The sequence below is a fragment of the Physella acuta genome, unplaced genomic scaffold (assembly GCF_028476545.2).
Source record: "Physella acuta isolate Inbredline_101_S28 unplaced genomic scaffold, ASM2847654v3 ptg000315l, whole genome shotgun sequence".
Lineage (NCBI taxonomy): Eukaryota > Metazoa > Mollusca > Gastropoda > Physidae > Physella > Physella acuta.
Window position 1 is genome coordinate 214,595 of NW_026731834.1, and position 27,980 is coordinate 242,574.

Genomic DNA, 27,980 nt, shown 5'->3' on the forward strand with positions numbered 1-27,980 from the left:
TATATATATATATATATATATATATATATATATATATATATAATAGTTGTTTGTAGATGATTTAAGATAGTGTGATGCTCATGTGAGAAGATCCCTTAAGCTGACTTCCCGCGGCCTACAAGGCAGTAGATGAGTGACGTCAGAAGGGCCAGCCCCGCCGCCGCCACGTCCAACCAGAAAGACCAGCCGAAGCGGACGCCGCTGCTGATGGTGTAGTGGATGCCGGCGTTGTCGTACTTGTTGGAGCAGACGCCGAACACGACCGCCGCCACGGACAGGCATAGAACTGTGGAAGGTCAAGGTCATTTTAGCGGAGGAAGATCAAGGTCATTGTTTGTCGATATTTCCCAAGTTTATAAAAGAAATGTCATTTATTCTTTTATTTTTTTATTTTATTAATTTTTTGGAGGGGGGGGGGTAACTTAATATTTTAGTTGAATAAGTGAAAAAGGTAATGGTCATTCATAGTAAAAGATCTGAATTACAAAGGTATAAAAATAGCAAGTTTTTTTGTTGTTTTTTTACTTTCTCGTATATACGAAGTATAGAGAAAGTCTTGTAATCGTGCAAAAAAAAATCGAGATTTTTACAAATCTCGACGTTTTACACCTCACTGATACGGAAAAACATAATTTTGCAATCTTGTCCATATGTCTGTGTGTCTGTCTGTCTGTCTGTCTGTCTGTCCGTGTGTAAACACGATAACTTGAGTACCGTTACAGCTAGGTTGATGAAATGTCATATATAAGTATTTTATCAAAATCGTAGATCCGTATCAACTTTTGAGCGATTTCCGATAACCGGAGGTGGTACTTTTCCTACTTTTAATTTTTCAAAAGCCTATAACTTGAGTACTATTTCAGATAGATAAATGAAATTTCACATGTAAGTAAAAGATCTAATTCTCTACCTTCTGTTAAATTTTGAGTAATTTCCGTTGACCGGAAGTAGTAATTTACGCTACTTCCGATTTCTCAAAAAACTAATGCAAATTTTAAAAGTACTAATAATATTGCGCACTATTATGCGCTTTTTGATTTGGCGTTCACTTGGTGTGCAATTAATTTGTCTACGAGATTTTATTCTATTTTTAAAACTTTAATTATTTAAAATGGATTAAAAATCATGTCTATATCCCGAGTTGCCATCCCTTGTTATTTTATATAAGAATATTCGAGAAAGTTTAGGGGAGATCACTCCCGGTTTATCAATTAATTAAATAATTTATTTATTTACAAAACGACAAAGATGCGAAACGGTGTATCAACTTGTGGCAACAATTGTCGATGTTCATAGAAAGTAAAGAACATATTTATGATGACTACTTGTAGCAAATATAATGATGTTTACATCATGTGGCAAATATAATGATGTTCACATCATGTGGCAAATATAATGATGTTCACATCATGTGGCAAATATATTGATGTTCACATCATGTGGCAAATATAATGATGTTCACATCATGTGGCAAATATAATGATGTTAACATCATGTGGCAAATATAATGATGTTCACAAATAGTAAGACAAATCTTACTGATAATGAAGAGCAGAACGTCACAAATTGACAAAACTTACAGGTAGGACGTCACAAATTGACAAGACCTACAGGCAGGACGTCACAAATTGACAAGACTTACAGGCCATAAAGAGCAGGACGTCTCAAATTGACAAAACTTACACACAGGACGTCTCAAATTGACAAAACTTACACACATGACGTCTCAAATTGACAAAACTTACAGGCCATGAAGAGCAGGACGCCGATGACGACACTTGGGTTACACCTGCGACACTCACAGCACAACGCGATGGTGGCCAGTAGCAAGGAGAAGAGGGCGAAGATCAGGCCCAGTGACGTCAGAGCTATGGTGGCGATCCACCATTCTGAGGAGGGAGGGGGGAATTTTAAAAAGTTAGTTGGTGATTGAATAAAAAAAAAAATTTGCTTTTTTTTTTATTTATTATCCATGCCGTTTAAAGGACAGAATGGATTATCCAAGTCAGTTGCTGAATAGAATAGAATCTAAGAAGTAGCTTAAGGAACTTAATCGATTAGCAAAGTAGTTTAAAGAACATAATCGATTATCGCTTAACTTGGACTCTAGTACCACTAGCATTTGCTATCGTGGTTTCACATGAAAATAACGACGACGAAATTCACGAGCTTAAACAATTTAACCCAAAATGTTAACATTCGTCTTGAATTCATTACATGGCCTTTCGTGAAGGTCCAGTTTCTTCTTAGTAAAAACAGATGCGATGTTCATGTCTAACACATTTCAAAAACAGTAATATATATATATATATATATATATATATATATATATATATATATATATATATATATATATATATATATAGCAAGAGCAAAAAAAATACGAAATTTATAAAATAGTATTCAAAATAATAAAGAGAAATATAAAAACTCGATAAAATAATAACAGACGCTAGGGAAATAGTATAAAAACAAAACATCGATAGTAGCGTACAAAAACGAGAGATTAGGGATCCTGCAAAGTTATTTTTATAAAAAAAAATGATATTTTCACCTAACCTTTTGCACAATATAATTTTTATAGAAAATATTTTTGAACTAATAATTTAAAACAATCTTTAATTGCATATGTTTAGTACAACAAATGTTAAGTCCCGTTCAGTGTTTCTTCCAGACTTTTTTCTCCGGGGATGCACTTGAAATTTTCTGGGGGTGGGGGGGGGGGGGAAGGGGGGGGGGGCGGACAACAATTTTGGGGGGGGGGGGGCGGACACTGTCAAAAGTAAATATTGTCTATGTAAATTCCATTTCGTTTGGGGGAGGCGGTAGACTTTCCCCGGGGGGGGGGGCGAATAGATGCCTGGAAGAAACTCTGGTCCCGTTTGAGTCCTAGCTGTATTGGAGAGTGGACTTATTCCTTCAACTTCTTAAAATAGCAGAAATTTGATTTAAGTTAAATAAAGGCAAAATAAAGGCAGCGTTAAATTCCAGCTTCTTACCTGCTGTTACACAACTATATATCACTTGCACAAACCCTAACAAGAAATTATCAAATAAAAAAGGAAAATGATAAAGGTAAAAAAGAAGAAAAAAGCAGATTTAAGCTGAACAATAATTTTAGAGAGAAAGAAAAAAACGAAAAGGGAAAAATTAAATGTAAAAAAACTATGGTTTTAGAGAGAAACAAAAAATGAAAAGGAAAAAAATAATAGATCACAAGGGAAGTAGTAGATAAAAAGTGTAATAGTAGATGCAAGTGAAATAATAAATGTACAGGGAATTATCAATGCAAGGGAAATAATACAAATAATGGAATACAATAGAACTTAAGAAATAAAGGTAAACAATAGACGAAAAAATAGATTACAAGAGAAAAAGTAGATGAAAAGACAAACAATAGATTAAAATAGATAACATTTGAAAAAAAAAGGAAACAAATAAATGAAAATGGAAATAATAAATTAATGGGGATTATCAGTTAAAAAGGAATAAAAAAATGTAAAAGAAAACTACAGATGTAAAGAAAAGCTAACTAAAAATAAAAAATAAAAAAAACACGAAAAAAATTAATGACAGGGGAAACAACCAATGCAAAGGGAAACAACCGTTGAAAAGGGAAACAACCTATGAAAAGGGAAGTAACTCACCTGATTCGACATTGGAGTTTGTCATGATCTTGTAGTTCTCCTGGAAGAGCCAGGTGCAGGAGTCCGAGCGGCAACGGGCCCACAGGCCGTGGTTCCAGCCCATCCTGTGCTCCAGCCAGTAGGGCGTGGCGTAGGTGATGATGATGGCCAGGTTGGTTAGCACCAGAAACACCAGGCCGATGACGGAGCAGTACGTTGTCATGGTTACCAGATGTTATTTAGAGAGGGTACGTAATCCGGATAGAAGGATGCAACGATGACGTACGGAGATGTTTCGTGACGTCAGACACTTTGGAACGTTTGTCTCTTTTGAAAAATTGCGGTTCAAATTGTTTTAGTATCCTTTTTTAAGAATTAAAAAAAACAATCATATAACGACTATGGTTTCTTTTTAAATTGATTTTCTTAACAGAAATTAAAAAAATACTCATTAAAAGATTTTTTAAAAATTAAACACTTCATTAAACACGTGAAAATACACTTTTCTAAAAAAAATATCGTCCTTTGTTGTTGTTTTTTTTTATCTCGTAGAAATAAACTTTCAAGCAAATATTCCAACTTTTTACAAATTTAGAAATTCACTCGTGATCTGAAAAAAAGCGAAGAAAATAGAAATAAACAGACAATACAATTGTAACTTAGCCACAACAAAATGGAAAAGACATCATTAAATGGCCACTATTCGTCAGGGGACCCAACTGTCTCAGGTGATTGTTAGGACGTGCACAAGGGGAAGTAAAAAGGATTAGCCACGCTACTGAAAAGAAAACACCATAACCTGTGGTGTATATTTCAAGCTTGTTGTAATTTACATTGACCTCTACTAGATTAAAATGTTCATTGATCATTTATTTCAATAGAATGTACGTTTTTCTTAAGGTCTATTTTTAAACATAGTAAGAGGAAGTGCATTTCACTATAAAAATATGTTGAATATTTTCCATTAAATTCCAGTATGCATTAATTTCTTATATTTCATATTCACTTATTTAAGCTGTTTCAATTTGATTCTGACATTTAATTATTATTTAAAATTGTATCTTCATGTCTTGAAACTGTAAAAACTACAAAAAAATTAGTATTACTAAAAAAATGATGAGATGCGTTTTCAATCTGTTCATTGTAGATTGAATGAGTTGCTGGAGGGAAAAAAATGGGGTTTGTGGGCGTTTGATAATTGTTTAAGTTCACTTTTAGAAACTTGGCGGTCAGTGGGGCAAGTGAAGTAGAGTACACCTGTTTCTATGAACTCGGTTTAAGAAAAGACATGTAGTCAGCACTTTACTCAACCGCTTTTACGTTTCCTAACGTGAGTTAAGTACTCATCACAACTGGGTAGACTCGGGGACGTTCTAGTGACCTGAACCCGGATTCGAACTCGAGACTTTCGGGTTAGAAGTTTAAAATATATATATATATATATATATATATATATATATATATATTTAGAGAGAGAGAGATTGGAGGGAGAGAAGAACACTGATTGTTAGATCTCCCCCCCCCCCCCCCCACCATGTCTAAGCGCCCAACAGACCGCCGAATTTCTCATTGTAACAATACATTCATGTGTATCCTGTCAACTCTAGAACTATTTTATTCTATGTGAACTTGTAACCTCTGTTGTTATATTTTTCTTTATAACTTCATAAACAGTTAATAGTTGTATTATTAAAAAAAATTAAAACACCGATGTTTCCAACTATCTTGACGTTGAGTATTGCGTCAATGGCACAAATTATGTTTGACATTTCAGAGTTGTTTGCTCTTTGATTTTAAAACCAGTCGAGTGGTTGTTGAGGGGGAGGAAAGTGGTGGGACTAAACTAAATTTGTTTACGGGGCTCGTTCCAGCAGGTCACGGTGACATGAGATGAACATACCGGAGGAGGAGGGGAGGGTGGTGAAAGCGAAATAAATTTTCTAGACATAGTGTGCAGAGAATTGGTGAGTCAAAGAGTTCGAAGTCGGACGAATAGAAATGTGGAGTCACATAGCTCGGAGACAGATGCAGGGGAGTGTAGAAATATGGAGTCACAAAAGGTGGAGAAAGATTGAAATGTGGATGTGGAGTCACAAAACGTGAAGAAAAATAGTCAATTGGAGCCACAAAAGGTGGAGAAAGATGGAAAATTGGTGTCACAAAATGTGAAGAAATATAGAAATGTGGAGTCACAAAATGCGAAGGAATATAGAAATGTGGAGTCACAAAATGCGAAGAAATATAGAAATAAGGAGTCACAAAACGTGAAGAAAGATGAAAAATTGGAGTCACAAAATGTGAAGAAAGATGGAAAATTGGAGTCACAAAATGTGAAGAAAGATGGAAAATTGGAGTCACAAAATGTGAAGAAAGATGGAAAATTGGAGTCACAAAATGTGAAGAAAGATGGAAAATTGGAGTCACAAAATGTGAAGAAAGATGGAAAATTGGAGTCACAAAATGTGAAGAAATATAGAAATGTGGAGTCACAAAACGTGAAGAAAGATGGAAAATTGGAGTCACAAAATATGAAGAAATATAGAAATGTGGAGTCACAAAATGCGAAGAAATATAGAAATGTGGAGTCACAAAACGTGAAGAAAGATGAAAAATTGGAGACACAAAATGTGAAGAAATATAGAATTGTGGAGTCACAAAATGCGAAGAAATATAAAATGTGGAGTCAGAAACGTTAAAGACCAACACAATTGGAGTCACTGAACTGGCAGAATGATACAGAGGTAAGAGAGTAACTAACCACAGAGGGGGACAAGCGGACAAAGAGTAATAATAAACGGAGTTATAAAAAAAGCACTATTTTAGGATGGTGTGGTCGAGTAGCAGAACCTAGCATTAGAAACCAGAAGGTCTCAAGTTCGGTATTCTGTATCATGTAGCGCTCTTTGATTAGGGGGGGGGGGGGTTGTCTGACTTGAATTATAATTAAACAGAAAAAAATTGTTAGTCATAAAACATAAGTAGGTGCTATTTAACTTTTGTTTATATTGGCATTGAACGTAATATTGATTTAAAAATTGGTCTAACAGGAGTTGGTGGTCTATTTTTTTTTCCTCCTTTTTTTTTTAAAAAATGGGTCAGTGTGTATTCAGTTAAATTCGTGCACTGATTAAAGTAGTTTTAAGTAATTAGTTAAATAAGTAAGGGGGAGGTGTCTGTTTTTTAATTACCATAAAGTCCCTGGTTGGGCAGTAAAGGTATCTGTTGGTGCTTCGTAACTCTTCTTTCCTTGAATGCCCCCCCCCCCCCCCCACCCCCACGTATTAGCTAGACCTCCCTTTACCCCCACCCCCACACCCCACACCCACCACACACATCATCTATTTGTATTTAGTGCCAGCACCGGTTGGACGATAGGCAGAAGTGTACTACAACTTAACTCCCAACATAAAAGAGCGGTTAAAAATAAACATAAATGTCCTAAAGTTACTGGGTAACCGCCCTTGATTTCCTGAGTGAAGATTACCTCCCTTCTCGTGTAGCCGATAATCGCTCATCTTGGCCCGGCAAAGGAAGTTTTTTTTTTTTTTAACTGTACTGATAGGTGGTTTTGTTAATGCTTTGGGGAATGTATGGTACACCGTTTGAACATTTTACACCAAACGGGTATGAAAAACATTTGGCCAACATTTCTATTATTCCTTTTTGTGGATTGAACGACTGTTTATAGTTATTTATAAAAATATATTTTTAATTAATTTGCCCAACATTACTATTATTCCTTTCTGGGGATTGAACGACCGTTTATAGTTATTTATAAAAATATATTTTTAATTAATGTTTCATGAATAAAATATAAGGAAACCTAATAATAATATAATTATTAAAGGTGGTATATTTCAATAGTAAGTATAAAAGTAAGGTATAGTCAGGGTTGTTTTTTTTTTTTATTATGTTCTTGTAAACAAAACTGCTGGGTATTTAACAATTATTGATGTATGGGTTACGATTAGGATAAGTCAGATGTCTTATGTGGGTTAGGGCATAGGTTAGGTTAAGCAAAGTATAGGTATGGTCAAACATAACAAGTGTTAACAATGCAACCTCGATTCCGTTTAATTGGGAAATTGGTTAATTAGGTGAGACGTTAAGTTAGGCCGAATTGTAGAGAGCAAATATCGAACCTGTATCTACCGTGTATATTTAGACCACTGCTAAATTTGGGCTGAAAACTCAAGTGTTCTAGTGTCCCAATCACGAAGAATGGACTTGTTTCACTTTGTATCAGCACAGCTGTATTATTTAGAGCCATAGTGTTCCATCTTCTGTCACAGTGTCCATAACTTAAAATCTGAGTCGAACTGACTCCGAATTATGACGCCGACTGACTCTACCGTAAAAACCTCGTAATGACAGCTGAGTGTAATACAGAAATACTCCAGCGAGATGAATGCAATACACATTTTGTATAAAGAATAAACCGGGAGTGATCTCCCCTAAACTTTCTCGAATATTCTTATATAAAATAACAGGGGATGGAAACTCGGGCTATAGACATGATTTTTAATCCATTTTAAATACTTAAAGTTTTAAAAATAGAATAAAATCTCGTAGACAAATTAATTGCACACCAAGTGAACGCAAATAAAAAAAAGCGCATAATAGTGCGCAATATTATTAGTACTTTAAAAATTTACATTAGTTTTTTGAGAAATCGGAAGTAGCGTAAATTACTACTTCCAGTCAACGGAAATTACTCAAAATTTAACAGAAGGTAGAGAATTAGATCTTTTACTTACATGTGAAATTTCATTTATCTATCTGAAATAGTACTCAAGTTATAGGCTTTTAAAAAATTCAAAGTAGGAAAAGTACCACTTCCGGTTATCGGAAATCGCTCAAAAGTTGATACGGATCTACGATTTTGATAAAATACTTATATATGAAATTTCATGAACCTAGCTGTAACGGTACTCAAGTTACCGTGTTTACACACACACACACAGAGAGACAGACACACAGACAGACACACAGACATACGGACAAGATTGCAAAATTATGTTTTTCCGTATCAGTGAGATGTAAAACGTCGAGATTTGTAAAAATCTCGATTTTTTTTTTTGCACGATTACAATACTTTCTCTATACTTCGTAGATCTATATACGAGAAAGCAAAAATTAAATAAAATCATTTCTAGAATATATATCCGAATTGCAAGAAATTGCCATCCCGCTTACTGCTATACGAAAATAGGTTAGTGGAGACTACTCCTGCTTTATTCTGAATAACCTTAAAGTTGCGCTATTATAATCTCCAGGCAAGTATTTTGATTCGTAGTATTTGAGTTTGTTTTGATGATTAGCAATAATTATTTACAATGTCGAATTTAAAATGTATTGGAATGAATACTTTTGCGTGCCTTCTGCGGTAATTCCCACAAATGTCTTTGGATCTATTTTCGCAACGATGTAGCAATGACACAAAACAAAGTCTTTTGGCTTCATCGTTACAAAATACATTTAATACGGATGAGTGGGAAAGTTATAAATAGCTTACGGTTAATACCAATACTGCTAAACCTGAGACGTGTATATTTTACACTTAATTGCCTCGAAATATAAGCTATAGTGTTGTGCCATTTTTTAACTTTTAAATATGTTGAGTATTTGCAGACTTCAAGAAAGATCAACTACGATCCTGGTTATTCGATTATTTTTACACACATTTAAACCGGATTTCTCCAGTCGAGCCTGGTGTGTTCAAATTTTCCATACACATTTCTAATCTAGAATTTCACATGCTCTCTTTGAGGCACGCGTGGATTTATAAATATGTATAGCCGAACATCATCAATCGTTGGACCTTTCAAATAGGGTCCGACGTCCGTGCCCCGTATGATAGCTACCGTCTATGGGGTCCCGCGCATAGAATCGGTACTACATTTGGTCCGAGCATATACCAATTAGTACTCCGCCTCGTCGCTGGCCGGATATATGTCGGCCACTTGTTTTGTCTTGTAGGCTTGTTTATAATCGCGCCGCGGCCAAGCGTGTAGAATTTTTGGTGTTAACGGTACTGTATAAACGCAACTTCAGAAGGCACGTAGTTGAGGCGAGTGTGGTGAAATTCCAGCGGCCCAGATATGGGACGTCCTATCTGAACCCTGGGGGTCAAAACCTTCAGTTTATGGTATTCGTGTTCTCGAAGCATTACTGTAAACCTTATGTTTACGGTATTCGTCTTCTTGAAACCTTGCCGTGAACGGGTATGCTTGCCTAGCTCGAGCACAGTGCTTAGACTTGTTAAAAAACGTGCGCGCTTCAACCGGACGTGTCCTTATTATATGCTGCACACGCCCAACCCCGACACAACGTTTAGGGCAAGCTCTTCACTAGCGCACTTCTAGTGAAGTAATGTTTAAACCTTAGCTTTATAAGTTAGACTTTATTATTTTTTTAATGGATAGGTTTTAATAATTAATAAAAATAATAATAAGAATAATAATAATGATAATAATAATAGTAGTAATAATAATAATAATAGTAGTAGTAATAATAATAATAATAATAATAATAATAATAATAGTAATAATAATAATAATAATATTAATAATAATAATAATAATAATAATAATAATAATAATTTATAATTAGGCTAAATAATAGTAGTAGTTGTAGTCAGTGGCGTAGCGAGGTCGGGTGTCACCCGGTGCGGCACTTAATGGTGTCACCCCCCCCCCCCCCCCCAGAGGCATAGAGACCCTTCCCAGGTATTGATAAAATACTTATATATGAAATTTCATCAACCTAGCTGTAACGGTACTCAAGTTATCGTGTTTACACACGGACAGACACACACACAGACACACACACACACAGACATACGGACAAGATTGCAAAATTATGTTTTTCCGTATCAGTGAGGTGTAAAACGTCGACAAAATCTCGATTTTTTTTTTTGCACGATTACAATACTTTCTCTATACTACGTATATACGAGAAAGTAAAAAAAGTGTAAAAACTTCATCAAATAAGCTCAAAATTAATTTAATAAGACAATACTAATCAAATTTTAAAAATCAATATAATGCTATGTTTATGATAAGTTAGCTTCTATTTAATATACATCTCATCATCATCATTTCCCGTTGGTGCCCAATATACATGGGGCAGATGAAGTAGAATTCAACTGCTTAAGAGACCTCGGCATTTGAAGAGATAGTGTGGTCAGCACTATGCCTTGCCGCCTGTTTCCCTGATGTGAGTTGGGTACCCTTCAGAGCTGGGTAAACTCAGGGACGTCAATATACATCTAATAACTCAAAAATGTTTTAATAAAAATAATAAAAATTATCTTTATGCTAATTTACACTCGTTTTGTATGCCTGCTTTTCAATAATTAAATTTCTTTTAAACTGTGAGTTTAAAGTGTAACATCCATCACAGGGCTATTTATAGAAACGAGAATTTTCAAAACAGCATACTTTATTTTATTTGCCAGCGTTGTTGTTTTTCGTTGTTGTTTTTTTCGTTTCTTTTTTCCGTTGTTCGGTAATTTAATTTTGAGCTTAGTCATCTACCTCAAAGATATTTATAGAAACGGGAATTTCAAAATCACTAATGTTACCTGATTTTTTTTTTAGTTTTTAATGCTAATATTATTAGCATTATAATTATTTTGTTTTTTCCCCGAGCAATCGTTTTCTTATATCGACATCTGCATGTTGTGAATGTTGTGTATTGTATAACATCATATCGAGTAGAATTACATTTGTTGTTTAGTATATCAAAACAATGTATAACACGCTAAAAATGATTGTGTAAAACTTTAAAAAAAAACTATAGATTTTATCATTCCTTACTAGAGCATTTTAACTATAGGTTCGTACCTCTTAACTAATTCCCAGTAATTCCTTTTTATTTTTCTAATTAGATGAAACAGCCTAGCACCGACCAAATGTGTCAATCTGCTTCCTTTACGATTGAGGCAGAATTAAGCAAAACTAAAAGCAATTAGAATACGGATTTTATAATTACACTATTTAGTTAAAACGGTTTTTATTATTAATTAATAACACAGCACGGCATTTTACTTTTATTGTTAATGCTATATTGTAATTATATTTCTAGCTTCCTTTTGTAATATGGAAATCTATTATAGGTCATATATATATATATATATAAAGCTCAGTTCTGTATGTAATGCATTTGTATGTCGTTGAAATTGTACGAATTTAAAAGTTAGAAAATTATCGTGCGCATTTGTCTAAATTTATGAGCTAAAAAATTACTATTGAAAGTGTTGGGAAATAATTTTCATTTTTCAAATTATAGTAATAATTGTCGGCATGTTCATTAAACACAAGTTTTAAAAAAAATATCATCTTTTACAAAAATTCTAATTATGTCTTTATTTAGTCCTATAGCACTTACTTCCCTTTGATAAATTAGGAAAAACACAATTACTTCCCTTTATAAAACCATTGCATTCCGTGAAAATAATGTACTTTTTAATTACTTTGTTTTGGTGTTGGGAAAAAAAATAATTACATAATTAGCGGGGATTGATCAAGTGCAAATGTTGTAGGTATTTTACGGATAAGCTTGGAGTATTAAAATTGTTTGTTAAATTGAAACAGGCGCGTTCGTTTAAGTGAGTGCAAAAGACTGTGAATAAGTTGGGGTACTATAGTCGTTCATTAAGCTAAAACAGGTGATTCCGCCCCGGGCGTTTATGTTCGCGTTAGTGTTTTCTTTGTGTTTAGGTGGGTTTGCGTTAGTGGTTGCGTTTTAATTTGGTTCGTTTTTGTTCTTTCTTTTTTCGTTTTTGTTTGTTTTTTTTTTGTTTGGGTTTGTATTTGTGTTTTTGGTTGGTTTTGCGTTTGGATTTGGTTTGTTTTCGTTTGCTTTTTTCGTTGATTTTTTTTTTTGTTGGTATTGGTGTTTGTGGTTGGGTTTGTTGTTAGGTTTTTGTTTTCGTTTGCTTTTTTGTTTGTTTTTTCTTTGGGTTTGTATTGGTGTTTGTGGGTGTGGTTGTGTTTGTTGTTAAGTTTTTGTTTTCGTTTGTATTTGTAATTGTGTTAGCGTTATGTTTGCGTTTTGTTGTTTTGGTTTTGGTTGGTTGTAGTTTGGGTGGGCAATGCCGGGTTTATGATGATTACTAAACACACAGGTAATGGTCTTTAACAGAAAGGTTTTTCACAGAAGCCAGAGCAGGGCCTGGCCGGGACGGCTAGTATATATATATATATATATATATATATATATATATATATATATATATATATATATATATATATATATATATATATATATATATATATAACATATGTGTATATATGATTATAAATATTATGTATTTGTATATACATATATATGTAGGCCTTATATATGTTTATATAAGTGTAATTGCAATTATATATATATATATATATATATATATATATATATATATATATATATATATATATATATATATATATGTGTGTGTGTGTGTGTATGTGTGTATGTGTATGTGTGTGTTTATAGATTCTCGGTATGATTACTCAGCTAGTTATCCCCCATTGATAGCGCATTGCTTCCCTTGTTTGTGTGAACGTAAGAATGCAGAAAGCTGAAACATTCACACAAACAGAGGCAAGGCTTGCATCCTTTGTGTAAGAACTACCTGTATCGACAGTCTACCTGTTTGTGGCTAATGCAGCTCTCAAAGTAAATGTGTGGATAAAAAAATATTTTGTAAAATCGCAGCAGTTTTCGGGTAGTTGTAAGAGGGTAGGCTCCGGGGAAAGATATTATTTTATACTTTACTAAAAACTATTATTTCTCTACACATTTTGAAAAAAATCAATCTGTGTGTTTACTTAAAAAAATTAGTAGCAGAATCTTGGCAACTATGACAACGGCGGCCATCTTAAAAAAAAAACCTATTCTTAGGATTTTCACAGTTAAAAAAGTATTATATTTTAAGCCCAATAAAGTTTGAATTCATAATATCCTAAGATAGCTGTGTGTATATTAGGTACAGGTCAACAAAACTAATCTGTCGTGATTTTTTTTTAAATAATTGGTTCTGGTGGAGAAAAAAATAATTTAATTAATTTAACACGGCACCAAAAAAAAATGCAGACTCAATCCACGCAAAAACGATATACATTCCATCTCATCAGCAACAACAACAACAAAAACAAGCGATGAACGTGGTAGGCCTATCCCTCTCAGCTCCTACCCTACCCCCAAAGTCACCGAAATACGTACTCGCAAACACACACACACACACATACATACACACACACACAATCCAACTACAATTAAAAAACAACCTGCGCACACGTAAGCATCATTCTTCTACAAACCCGTTCATCACATGCATGCATACGTTGTACTCGTTACGACTAACAGAAAAATCCCAAAGATTATGCCCCTAAACCTCCAATCACAACACAACTACATAGTCTATGTTGATACACACTAAACCAACCAAAACATGCGCATGTGTGTAGAACATTATGTCATCGATTTACTCCAATAATAGTAAACATCCATTGTCATACAAAACCCCTCTCTTCCATCCACCTTTCTCTACACCCCCCTCTATCAACTCCACTCCTCCACTCGTCTCTCCCCTCTAACTATCTCTCTCCTATAGCCTTCTCTCCCCTCCCCTCACCTCCCCTCACCGCAACACCTCCCTCTCCTCCACCCATCTCTCCCCTTCATTCCCTCCTCCTCTCGACCTCTCTCTGTCCTCTGTCATTCTGCCCACACCCTCTCTCCCCCTCCCCCACTCCTCCACATCACCACTCTCTATCCTCAGTCAATCTGTCCACACCTCACCCCCTCCACCCCTCTCCCTCTATTCTCTCTGAACTCACCGAGCCAGCTAATACATTCTGGCACCGCGGTTACACCTAACCCGTTACTGTAGCACCGTGCTCACTCCTTACGTCAGGTAAACTAAGGTGAGCTGGAAATGGCACTCACCTGCAGGCACGCCCTGGTGCCTGAGAGATTCCTGACATCATAAACTGTAACACACTGGCTCCAGAAAACTGCAATTTTTCTAAGTCGCAATTAAAATTTGCGTATAACTTACGTTATTTTATTAAGAGCATACAATTTTAAACAGAAGTGGCATTTGTTCGTTTGTTTTGTGTACATGTCTTGTATAAATCACATCACGCACATCGGAAATGAAAAACGATGAAGTGTGTCAGATTTTTGTGATATTCAGCTATTCAAAAAAATGTAGAATGAGGCCTTACAATTGTCACATTGCATATATTTTGTCTATCATTGTTATAAAAACGAAGATGAATGATAATTTTCTGAAGAAAATCTTTTACTTTTAGACGCTGGAATTTTATGACGTCATTTTATGGAAGTGGTATTTGGACACTGGTGACGATTGGGTGACTTAATTTATTGATGCCCTGTTTTTATTTCTTTTTACTACATGTACGTGAGTTGTGAATACGACTGGCGGCTTATGAAGAACACATCAAATAAAGGGCAACAACTTGATGCACTGTGTTTGTGTATCACCTTGGTAGGCCGTAGCAGAGTAATCGTTCTTGGCATTTTTTTCTTCACCACAAGGTTGTCGTTAATCTGGCGGGGTGTCAACAGCTGAATAGGTGGGGGTATAAGGCAGGGGTCGGCAACCTTTTGAAGCGGAAGAGACGAAATTTACAATTTTTAAAATTTCCCTGGTTTTAAAGAGCCACTAACATTTTTTTATTTCAAATATTTTTTTTTTATTAAGATTATAAGTATTTGTGCAAGGAGCTGGAGAGCCGCATCTTGATATTAAAAGAGCCGCATGCGGCTCGCGAGCCGGAGGTTGCCGACCCCTGGTATAAGGGGTGGGGGTGGGGATATATTGAGTTGGGGAGGGGGTATATGGGGTGGGGGGATATATGGGGTGGGGGTGGGGTGTGGGAGGGGATATTTGGGGGGATATATGGGGTGGGGGATGATATGTGGGGTGGGGGTGGGGAAACATGGGGTGGGGGTGGGGGCTGTTGCGGGTGACGGTTTTGGCCTGAAGGTTCAGTACGTGGCATATTTGTTTGTTGATTTTTGTCGTTGATGCATTTGTTGTTAGTGATGTTGGTGTAATGATGTATTTGTTGGTGGTGGTAGTGTATTGATTTGTTGGTGCTTTTGTTACATTTGCTAATGTACTGGTGTGTTAAAAATTAGCTTTAAAAATAAGTTGTACAGGTCGTATAATAAAAAGCACACATTGCAATTGCATACCGAAAGATTCAATTTTTTTAAAGTATAATTATATCCCTTGAAATCTTGGTTTTGAAATAATGAGTCCACATTTTTGAAGATTATTTATAATGTATTTTAATGGTTAGTTAAGTTCAGTATTCTTAGTGATAAAAATATTTCATCAGTTATATATTCCACAAAAACCAATTGTTATTTATAACTTAATAATGGGCCACACACAAAAAACACGGATGCAAAACCCTTACTTTAACAATAGTTGACTGGGCCTAAAGTCTCGAAACTTCTATTTATTTGTACGCGGGGTTTATTTGGTTTATTTTAAGTAGCCGAATGTCTTTTTAATAACGGGACTTAAATCTCTCTTGCCCACAAGACTTATCTCCCTTAGCGAGGCTTAAGTCCCTTTATAGCCAACCAGACTTGGCTATTCAGCTTGGTTTTATGACGTAATGTTTTGTGATGTTTAAGTTCTCTGAAAATGTGTGGGGGGGGGGGGGTCCTAATCTTTATAACCTCATCCTACAAGGAGGGGGGGGGGGTTTAGACATTTATGGCTGCAGCTAGTATGGCCCCGCGGTCGACAATTGTGTGGGTAGGGAGGAGGGAATGGAGAAATAAATTCTTTCTGGGAATGAAGTTTGACTCATATCAGGTGATGTGAGCTTTTGAATAGGGTGAGGCTAGTGCTAACTGAGTAATCGAAACGTCATACTATAAAACTTTTTAAACTAATATATCCATTTATTTTAAGTTAAACTGGGTAATCGAAACGTTAACAATTAAACTAATATATACCATTTATTTTAAGTTAGACTGAGTAATCGAAACGTTAACTATTAAACTAATATATACCATTCATTTTAAGTTAAACTGAGTAATCGATGCGTCATACAGCTGTTTAAGTTAACTTTTTTTTTAAGTTAAACTGTGCAATCATATCAATACATTATTCGATGGTTTTAATAACTTAATAAATATAATTTACTTTATTTAGACTTATTTATCAGTCATATGATTAAACAGTTTTTTATAAATTAATCAATCAATTCACTTTTAATTAATCTGATTGATCAGTAAATTATAGGTACAGTTGTTTTAATAAACTAGTAAATGCAATTCACTGTAAATTAAGCTGAGTATTTAATACATGATACAGCTCTGTTAATAAACTAATAAGACTAATTTACTTTAGATTAAATTGAGTAATCAAATCAAATAGAAAAGAAACAATAAAATTCTTTTTTTATAAAATGTTCGTTAATGTTAAAAACAAATCAACGAAATCAAAAGCGTTAGATGTTGTTTGTTGTTTTTTTTTTTTTGTTTTTTTTTAATTATAACTACTTTATCAAGATCATGTCTGCCTTTTAAACATGGGCATAAATTTACAGCAAGTTCGATAATCCGGCTTTACCTAATAAATTCAGTCCATTGAGATTTTCCAGACTGTGGCTTGAGGATGTAATCCATTATAATGTGTTTGAACAAACTTCATAGTAAGACTGTGTCCAACAGGCTTTAGAAAATTGCATTTTGTTTTCGTTGTGCATTTCTTTCTACAACAAAGCCTAGATAGTACGCCTTGATATGGATGAATGAAAATGGTACAATGGAGACATATCAACAATTTTTTTTAAATCAAAACATTAATAATGCTATTACATCACCGTTCTTGGAGGCGGCGATGACGCAAATTATACGTCATAGAGGTCAAGCAGAAGTAGAAGATGAGCAGAAACAGAGTAGTCAGTTAGTCAGGTAGACCAATAGAATTACAGGAGATGACAGGTCACGTGAGACGGTCAGATGACCACTGAAGCGTGGGTCAGCAGTTGGAGATAGATAGCGCCTTATCTTTAAGGTGCCCACCGGAATTTTCCCCGGGTAGGTGGCGGACAGAGGCGTAGCTACCCTTCCCGGCGCTCGGGGACAAACTTTTCGATTTGCAACCCCCCCCCCCCCCCCTCAAACTTTTGATTTGCACTCCCCCCCTCTCAAACATTCGATTTGCACCCCATCAACATTTCAATTTATTTTCCAACCCATTTTGGCGCCCCCTAAGGTCGGCGCCCGGGGACATGTGTCTCCCCCCCCCCCCGGTCCCCCCCCCCACCATCGCTACGCTACTAGTGGCGGGTTAGTCCACCCCTTGTCTAATCACACGGACAACCTTTTGTCCAAACCGTTAATGTTTGTCCTCATCGATCACTTTGGTAGCCGAAAATTAAAGTTGCAAATCAGCAAGAAAAGCCAGGAATAAAGTTTCAAATTAATTCCCCCGCTGCGCATGCGCACGCTCAAGTGAACAGATTCTATTGAGGAAGAACAAATTTCCCGATCGATAGCGTGAACCATCCTGGACAGGAATAACATCCCATAATAGATCAATCACGTGATACCCGTGAGGCTGGCACTACAAGAGCCAGACGATAACTCGCCCGTTGTGGTCGTGTGGATATTCGGCGTAGACCGGTTGTTTGTTTGTTCGTGGATTCAGTGTGGTGTGTGTGTGGGGGGGGGGGGGGGTAATCAAACACAGCCAGGAAAATAATAATTGCATCAGGTTGTATACTGGCAGAGGGGGGGGGGGGGGGGGGTATTCAAATAAAGCGGAGGAAATTATCAATTTAAATAAGAATCGTTATTGGGATCGTGTGTATGTGGGGGGGGGGGGGGCGGGAGGGGGGGGGAGTGTTGAAGGGGTGCGCGGCACTAAGAATGGGTGGGCGACCATGCCATCTACGAATATGTGTAGAATTATGGCTATGTGCTGGATTCGATTACGTATGTCTGCAAAACGAGGCTATATTACAATGAAACGTTACACATGGTATCAATATATAATATAATTGCTTGTTATTGATTATTTTATTAACGAACAGCCCCTGCTTTGTGTCTGATGTAGTTTCTTAACAAAAATGGAAGATAATTTTTTTTTGCCATTTTTTCCAAGTCAAAAAAAAAAGGAAACACAAAGAACTCGGCTTGTTGCTACAGAAATATCACCCCGTCAACTTTGTATTACTTATTACAAAATTAGTATCACCAGTTCAGTCCCTTGTTATATCGCAAGTGATACCAGTTCACTGCCCTATTACAATATCAATATCGCAAGTTGCCTCCCTTAGTTGTTGCTTTTAAGTCACTCTATTATATAAATATCACTCTAACATTAATAGTGCCCTAGAATCGAACCTCTCCACTGTGAAAATACATGAAATGTTAGCTCCTTTGATACTTTATATAATGTTATCTCTCCCCCCCCCCCCTAAACACAACACTATCTGTAAACTCCCCTATTCAACTGTTACCTCCCTTATAATAACATCAGCTGTAGCCTCGCTTGCTTAAATTGTTACATCGACAGCTAAAACATCAACTTGTATCCCCCTGATAAAACATCAGCTTTTTATCTCCTATGCTAAAATCAGATTTTCATCTCCCTTTCTAAAATCGGATTTTCATCTTACATGCTAAAGTTAGATTTTTAAATCCCCTGCTTAAATCGGCTTTTATCTCCCCTTCTAGAATCAGCTTATTATCTCCCGTTCTAAAATCAGCTAATTATATCCTCTGCTAAAATCAACTTTTTATCTCCCCTGCTAAAACATCACCTGTTATCTCCCCTGCTAAAACATCAACCGTTATCTCCCCTTACCACAATATCACCTGTTATCTCCCTTACCACAATATCACCTGTTATCTCCCTTACCACAATATCACCTGTTATCTCCCTTACCACAATATCACCTGTTATCTCCCTTACCACATATCACCTGTTATCTCCCCTGTCACATAAGACTTCAGGCGTTCTCAAAATGCAGACACTGACCCACCCAGTGGAATACGTGCATGAATTAGAAATGTGATACGTCATTGTCACATTCCCTATTCAAAACGAGGCTGTTAGTTTGGACAGCAACTGCAGACGATCCCTCACCACCTCTGCAGCACGATAATTACGAACAAATAGTGGGTTGTTTTTTTTTGTTGTTGTACTTACTCGTTACAGAGTATAGAGGAAGTATTGTAACTGGGCTGAATAATAGACAGATATTTTTGTCAGTTTTCACCGTTTTACACCTCCTTACGTTATCGTGCAAGGAATATAAAGGATGCATAGTAATCGTGCAAATACAAATCGAGACTTTGATACATTTTGACGTTTTTTTTTTAAACCTTCCGAAGTCGGAAAACTTAGCTTATCAATCCTGTCCGACTGTCTCTGTGTATGTGAACACGATGCATTGAGTACTGTTTCAGTAAGTTGACCAGAGGCGTAGCGAGGGGGGGGGGGGGGGCGGGGGGGGGGACATATGTCCCCGGGCGCTGACCTTAGGGGGGAGCCAAATTGAAAGTTTGAGGGGGGGTGCCAATGAAAAGTTCGAGGGTGGGGGTGCAAATCGAAAGTTTTAGGGGGGGGGTTGCTAATGAAAAGTTAGTTCGAGGGTGGGGTGCAAATCGAAAGTTTGAGGGGGGGGGGGGGGGTAAAAATAAAAAGTTCGACGGGGGGGGGGTGCAAATCGAAAATTTGCTCCCGAGGGGGGCGCCCAAATTGAAAGTATGTCCCCGGGCGCCGGGAAGGGTCGCGACGCCTCTGAGGTTGACGAAATGTAACAACTCTATAAGTATTATATCAAATGTGTAGTTTTCTATCGACTTTTGAGCGATTTCCGGTAACTAAAAGTGGTTTTTACTCCACTTCCGGCTTCTCAAAAGCCAATATCTTGAGTACCTTTTAAGTTAGGTGGACGAAATTTCAAATATAAGTATTTTACTCTATGCGAAGGTTTCTGACAAATTTTGAACGATTTCTAATAAACGGAAGTGGTACTGTAATCAATCTCCTTGGAAACGATAACTTGAGTACTTTTTCAGTTAGGTAGTAGAAATTTCGTGTGGATGATACACACATTTTAGTAACCTTTAATATTCAGAGGTAGTACATTACTCTATTTCAAGTTTCTAAAACATCAATAAAGTAAGTACCCTTTCATTTAGGTGAACGAAATTTCATACATTTGTATAAGATCTTATTCTCTTGATTCTATCAAATTTTGAGTAATTTCCGATTACCAGTAGTAGTACTTTACGGTATTTCCGATTTCTCATATATATCACTTCTACTGGACCAATTGTTATCAAACTTTTCTCGTAGAAAAAGACACGGTTACAATGCACTGCGACATAAAATATGAATTAATAAGATGTTTAATTAACTTTCTTAAATTAATGTTTCGTGTATAAACTACTTATTTTCCACTAGAATATACACACATGTTTACGTTAGTTTTGATGATCAATTCTTTTTTTTCTACTTGATTCAATTCTAATTAAAAAAATTTAAGAGTTAAAAACAATTAAAAAAACAGTTTTTATTGCCCGACAATTGAATTAAGTAATTGTTTAATAGTTATCTAAGATGTAAGTTTTCTTTTCTCTAAAAGGTTAATAAAAAAATGAAGTAGCCTACCTAAAAATGTGAGGTCAAACTCTATTACTAATTTTTTTTAAAGTTATTGTTGCTAAGACTGCCTATACACAGCAATGCGAGCAGTGGTTTGCTATTTTTTTCCTTTAAAAGTTGTGTATTTTTGTCTCAACGTTTGGCAAACAACCAACGTAATTAGACTGCTTGCCAATTAATTGGCTTAATATGGCGAGCTATTAGCTGAAGTGAAGAAAACTATCGCTTTTAAATGCTTTCGTATAAACATATATATATATATATATATATATATATATATATATATATATATATATATATATATATATAATCCTAGCGTAAACATGAATGATTAGATGGTTGTTTGAAGTCAATAGATAATTTCTCATAGAATGTTCAAGAATACCCTATATGACAAACATAAAAAAAATTCAATGTTATACGATCACACATATTGTTCAGGGAGATTTTTGTTGTTGTTGTTGTTATAGGATTTAGGTAAATGATGCACTGAAATAGGAGTCCGGACAAAAACCACTCAAGTTATTGCTAAGATCATTACACCATCGTAAATAAATCTATTTATTCCAGCTGCTGTTTGTATTAGAATAAGGAAATATACAAACATCGATTAAATATGTGTGACAGGTTTTATTAGCATACAAAAGGGGAAATCAAAATAACCCAGAATTCCATGACTTGGTGCGAATTGGGCAAAAATTCCATCTGACAATCACTCAGAAACTCTGACTTCGATCATAAAAACAACTTCTGTAGCTGTAATTTTCCTGTCTGTATCAAAATGTTAACTAAAGCAAAAAAATAAATAATATAATACTGTAATTTTCAACGCTTCGGGTATTCTACTATGTTTAGCATGTGTGTGAAATTACACCCCTGCCCTTTACGGTCCCGGGCTGTACTGTTATCGTAGCTTATTTCGCTGTAAACTGTAAACAGTTTGCTCAGAAGGAAGTAGGACACGCACCCCAGCACCTCAGTGTGCGGAGTGTGTAATCTGGGTGTTTACAGTAAAATGTGTCGTATCAAAGCGCGAACGTGCAGGGAACAAATTGTTGAGTGATTTGTTATACAACAATTGACGTCGATCGCTGGTGGGTTGAATTAAGTGTTGGTGGCGATTAGGTTAGTCCATTTTTGGTTTGTGGGGGTGGCAGGTTATAAATGAAATATGGGTGGTGTTAATTGGGATCACGTTAATCAATTATTTGGGTGGGGGATGATGAGGATGATGTGTGGGCTTGCAACAAATAATTATGGTGTTAAAAGTAAAATTAGGATTAGATTAACTCATTTTCCTTTGCAAGGTGGTAGATTAAAAGCTAGGTATGATGTAAATATTATTTTGTAAATTATGACGAATTCACGTCTATAAACCAGATAGCCTAGAGTTCGGATTATGGGTTCAAGTGTGTAAGACGTCCTTGAGTCCACTCAGCTCTCATGGGTACCTGACTCAGGTTAGAGAAAGTAAAGGCGGCTAAGAAGAAGAATAGTGAGTTACTTGATGTTAAAGTTATGGGGTTATCTTAAGATGGAAAGAAACTTTAAAAAGTCATTTACCTTAGAGGGGGTGGAGGGTATCTGGTGTCTTGTAAGAATGGGGTTGGGTGGGGTTCGATTATAAAATGTGTGAATATACTCTCTTTTGATCATAAAGTGCTAAAGGTTTAAACTTTATTTATGGTACGATTATCAAAGTTAGAGAAGTGATAAAGCACAATTAATGAAACCTCTATGGTTAAAGTAGTGATAGTCTCATCTCAAATATAGTGAACAAAAAAACCCTGTGTCAAGGTTAACTAAATATCGATGAATATGTGCTCAGATTGCCAGATTTCACTGTTTGGGAGATGTAAATCCAACATATGTAATCCCAGTGGCGTAGTCAGGGGGGGGGGTTAGGGGTGGGGTCATAACCCCCCCCCCCATAGACCCCTCGGTATATATATAAAAAGTATGAGGGGGGTGCAAATCGAAAGTTTGAGGGGGTGCAAATCGAAAGTTTGTCCCCGAGTAAAAATTGGAACCCCCCCCCCCCCCCCCTTGAGACGATCCTGGCTACGCCACTGTGTAATCCCATATGTTATCCGAACAATTCCATGACCTGAATGCCGTAGTGTTTGATTTGAATCAACACTTTACTTATACACTGGGTATTATTTCAATGTATCAACTAAACACTAATTTGTGTTAATAATTGAGAATATAAAAAATGCAATTATATACTTTCAGTGTATCAACAATGCCCACTAAATAGAAAGGAATGCTAAAAACAATGTTCTTCTTTACTAAGGAATGCCCTTTTATATAATAATGTTTTCAAAATAATGCCTTCTATACTAAGGAATTTAAAAAAAGCAATGCCCCTTTATGCTAAGGAATGTATTAAACAATGCCCTTCTTTACTAAGGAATTTATAAAATAATGCCCTTTTTACTAATAAATATATTAACCTATGCCCTTCCATACTAAGGAAAACAAAAAACAATATCCTGTTATACCAAGGAATATATTATTAAATGTCTTCTATAAAAATGGTACATATAAAATAATGCCTTTCTATGCCTGATAATATAACAACAATGCCCTTCTGTGCTAAGGAATGTATCAAAAGTGTGTCTGTTATTCTAAAGGATCAAACACTGCCCTATTGTGTTAGGAAATTAAATAAACAACCCATGCATTTTGTGTGCTGGCTTAATGATAAACGGGTTAATTAGGCGCGAGTCGTTGACCTGCTGTAATGGAGTCACGTGGGCCGGGTTAATGAGAAGGGGGTCACCAAAACTTATTTACAATAGTGTGTTGAATTATTCCCCTTTGCTGTAATTTGGTCATTTCATTTGTCAAGGGACTTAAGTCATTAAGGAGTTGGTTGGAGGTAACGATAGAACTTTGGTAACAGATAATATGTTCACATACTACAGACAAAAATATGTGTGTGGTAAATTAAAGATAAAAAGAGGTGGTATTTAGCATAAAAAGGGTGGAAAGTAGCAATTATTAACAAGGCAAAGTGTGGATAAAGAAATAATAAATGCATTTTTAAATTAGGTGGAAAATTAAAAATTTAACATTGGTAGCAAATGATGTTTGTGAGAAATGACGGTTAAGACATGTCGGTTTTTTTTTTACAGTATAGGAGACAAATAAATAGAGGAAATAGTTTCTGATTAACAGTAAAAAAAAAGAATTTATTAAAATAGGCGAAAGATGAATGATTTTTTACTCACCGTAGTGTTGTCTCGTGTCGATCCCGAGATGCAACATTAACACAGCTAAACTTTCTACGCTACGTTACAAAAGCTAAACTTTCTACATCACGTTACAACTGCTAAACTTTCTATACCAAGTCAGAACAACTACACTTTTTATACCAACTTACAACAACTAAACTTTTATACCAACTTACAACTAAACCTCCTACACCAACTTACAACAACTAAATTTCCTACACCAACTTAGAACTAAACTTTCTACAACCACTTTTCAACAACTAAACTTTCTACACCGACTCACAACGGCTAATTTTTCTACACCACGTAGAAACAAGCTAAACTCCACAAACCAGTGAATAACAACTTTCTAAACATGCAACATTTCTGCAGCCATGACTTACAGGATTTTAAATTAACTAAAACTATGGCTGTATGGCTGGTCAACATTTCTGCAGATATCGCTTATGGTAATTCAACATTTAAACAAAAAATACTTTTTCTCAACATAACTATTTACTCTCTCAGCATTTCTGCATATTTAGCAGAACTTTTTCTTACAATTGCCACCAAATATCCTTATTATCACAGTCTCTCAAATATCCTCATGTTACATGCTATCATTATTCTAATTATCCCAGGCTCCCAAATATCCTCAATATTACAAAATCAACGTGATCTTTCTGCACTCACTTTCCTTCTTATCTCCCTCACTCTCTAGGTTGTCTACCAATAGCTCGCTCTCTATCGCTCTGTGTCTCTTTATCTCTTTGTCTCTCTGTCTCTCCGTCTATCTATCTCTCATTATATATGTCTCTCTATCTCTCTGTTTCTGTCTCTCTGTCTCTCCGTCTCTCTGTTTATCTATCTCTCTGTCCCTCTATCTCTCCGTCTGTATGTCTCTCCGTCTCTCTATCTCTCTGTCTCTATGTATTTCTGTCTTGCCGACTCTCTGCCTCTCTATCTCTCTTTCTATCTGTCCCTCTATCTCTCCGTCCTATTATCTCTCGTTCTCTCTGTCTCTCTATATTTCTGTCTCTCGATCTTTCTCTATCTCACTATCTCTCCGTCTCTACACCTCTCAATCCCTCACTTGGACCCCACCATCTAGAAAGTAGACTAAGTTTCGGACCAACCTGGTCGACCCGTTGCCGCAATGGCTAGCACCAACTCCATAGCAAATTGGCACTAAGCCCCTACAAATTATCACCAAGCCCTTACAAAATAGCACCAAGCCCTTACAAAATAGCACCAAGCCCCTTACAAAATAGCACAAACCCCTTACAAAATAACACCAAGCCCCTTTCAAAATAACACCAAGCCCCTTACAAAATAGCACCAAGCCCTTCAAACTAGCACCAGGCCCCTACTAGTTACTATATTTCAACAAAGTCCCTAAGCAACATTGTTGTGATTTCATGTGCCCCCCTTCCACCCCCACCCCCCACCCCCCAGACAAAACACCGTAGCTACGCCACTGGACGTGAAACAGACCAAGTGTTGACACTTATGCAGGTAGAGCCAGAACATTCTGGTCAGCTAAACAACGCCAGACTTAGGCGTCTGCGCCATGCATGCCAGTGCATGTTTGCTCGGAGTTTATGATTTCATATCACGTATATCATTGCTATCACAAATAGAATAAACTCTAGCCACAAATGTTTTATTTTTATTTTTGTAAACAGTAGTTCTCAAAGATATAATATTCAACTTAATGGAAATTTATTCAGTAACTTTAACAACAGTAGGCACTGAGGCCTTTTTTTTCATGTTAGCCATTTTTAAAAAAAATGTAATACGATGAAATAATGAAATACCACTCGGGAGGGTGGAATTGTCTATACAGTCAACACCCGTTGAAAAAAGCTAAACACCCCTCCCCCCCCCCTCGCACACACACACAACACACACACACACACCCGCACACAAACACATGGAACGATGTCTTCTTACAGTTTCACCTTAACCCCAACATGAAATAATTTTAATCTTCAATTAATCTTCACATTTTTGTCAAGTTTTTTTTTTTCTTTTAAAAATGCAAATGCTACAGTTATATAAAAAAATATTGAACCCAAAAGTCTCTCACAAAGAATATTGTTACAAATGTCTAACCACCCTCCCCCACACCCATTAACCGGCCCGAATGGTTATATGAGCCTACTTAACAGTTTTGTTTACAACCAATACTGTAAACAATGTGAAGCAGTGGCGTAGCGAGGTCGGGTGTCACCCGGTGCAGCACTTAATGGTGTCACCCCCAAGAGGCGTAGCGACCCTTCCCGGGGACAAACTTTCAATTTTCGATTTGCACCCCCCCCCCCTCAAACTTTCGATTTGCACCCCTCTCAAACTTTCGATTTGTAACCCCCCCCCCCCCCCCCCTCCCTCAAACTTTCGATTTGCACCTCTGAAAAGACTATTTAACACTCGAATTAATCACTTAATTAAGTGGAATTATCATTTTTCTCTATATATTTTGCTATTTTTTGCCTTGGTGTCACCCCTCTAAATGGTGTCACCAGGTGCGGTCCGCACCCCCCCCCTTCGCTACGCCTCTGATGTGAAGAAATTATAATGTGTTCCATAACACGGTAGTGATGGTATTTATCTTTGCTTTAAAAATCAATGGAATTTTTAGTTATTTGTAGTCAATTTATAACTAATATTACCTGTTATCCTCAATGCTAACCCAACATTTAACCTGTTCCCCCCGTAGCTCTTACCCTAAATCTAGCCCTAACATTAAACTTGAGGTAACAAAAGTACCAACACACATATTTTGAGTCTATTTTAGACTGGTTGAAAGAAAACCCCAATAATATATATGACTTTTATGTAACACTCGAACATCATACAAAAATAGCGATGAAATTTGGTAAAATATCAGTGGGGTGTGTAGTGTTGTGGTAGTGGCTAAATACTAGGGAACCCCTGCTCACTTAAATCATACAACACTGACGGGCAGATAACTCCGATGTGGTTTAAATTTATTTTTAGCTGAATTAGCGAACTTGTCAGTTGGCGAAATTTGAAACAACTCCAACACCACATATTCAAAATATACAATACCACTACCTATAACATTATAACACAATACTAACTTTAGATTTTATCCAAGGGTTTGAAGAAATCACAACACAATCTAAAAATAGCACGCGGGCCGCTGCAGTGTTAGCGCGCGCACACACACTCACGCCAAGACACCGGACGACTACACGCCGTGTACTCAACGCTAGGTACACGCCGCTCGCGGGAAACCTAAGGGAGGTAACGTAGGCTACCCACAAATACAGGCACGTTCAAACGTGTGAGCACGCCATACCGCTCGCAGACTCACTCCATCCCCACCCCCCCCCCCTTCCCTGCCTCCAACAGCACCGCTCACCTAGATTCTGTGTTTTGCCAAGGGCCGACAATTCTTGGTTATCGGTGGAAGGCGGATTTTTTTTCCCCCCTCACGAAAGC

The 27,980-nt window shown here is 36.4% G+C and overlaps 1 protein-coding gene across 3 annotated transcripts; it reads right to left on the bottom strand.

Moving 5' to 3' along the window:
• On the bottom strand, nt 1–27,806 carry LOC131940297 (transmembrane protein 47-like). Of its 3 annotated transcripts, XM_059298947.1 has the most exons (5): nt 27,617–27,806; nt 24,531–24,589; nt 3,648–3,989; nt 1,746–1,889; nt 1–286 (listed from the first exon to the last, which is right to left on the bottom strand). In XM_059298947.1, the coding sequence occupies exons 3-5, from the start codon at nt 3,847–3,849 to the stop codon at nt 96–98; spliced, it is 537 nt and encodes a 178-aa protein (XP_059154930.1). In that variant the 5' UTR covers nt 3,850–3,989; nt 24,531–24,589; nt 27,617–27,806; the 3' UTR covers nt 1–95. The 3 variants fall into 3 exon arrangements, with proteins under 3 accessions (XP_059154930.1, XP_059154929.1, XP_059154928.1); XM_059298946.1 differs by lacking the exon at nt 24,531–24,589; XM_059298945.1 differs by lacking the exon at nt 24,531–24,589 and having other exon boundaries at nt 3,648–4,051.
• Nucleotides 27,807–27,980: the final 174 nt, after the last annotated feature.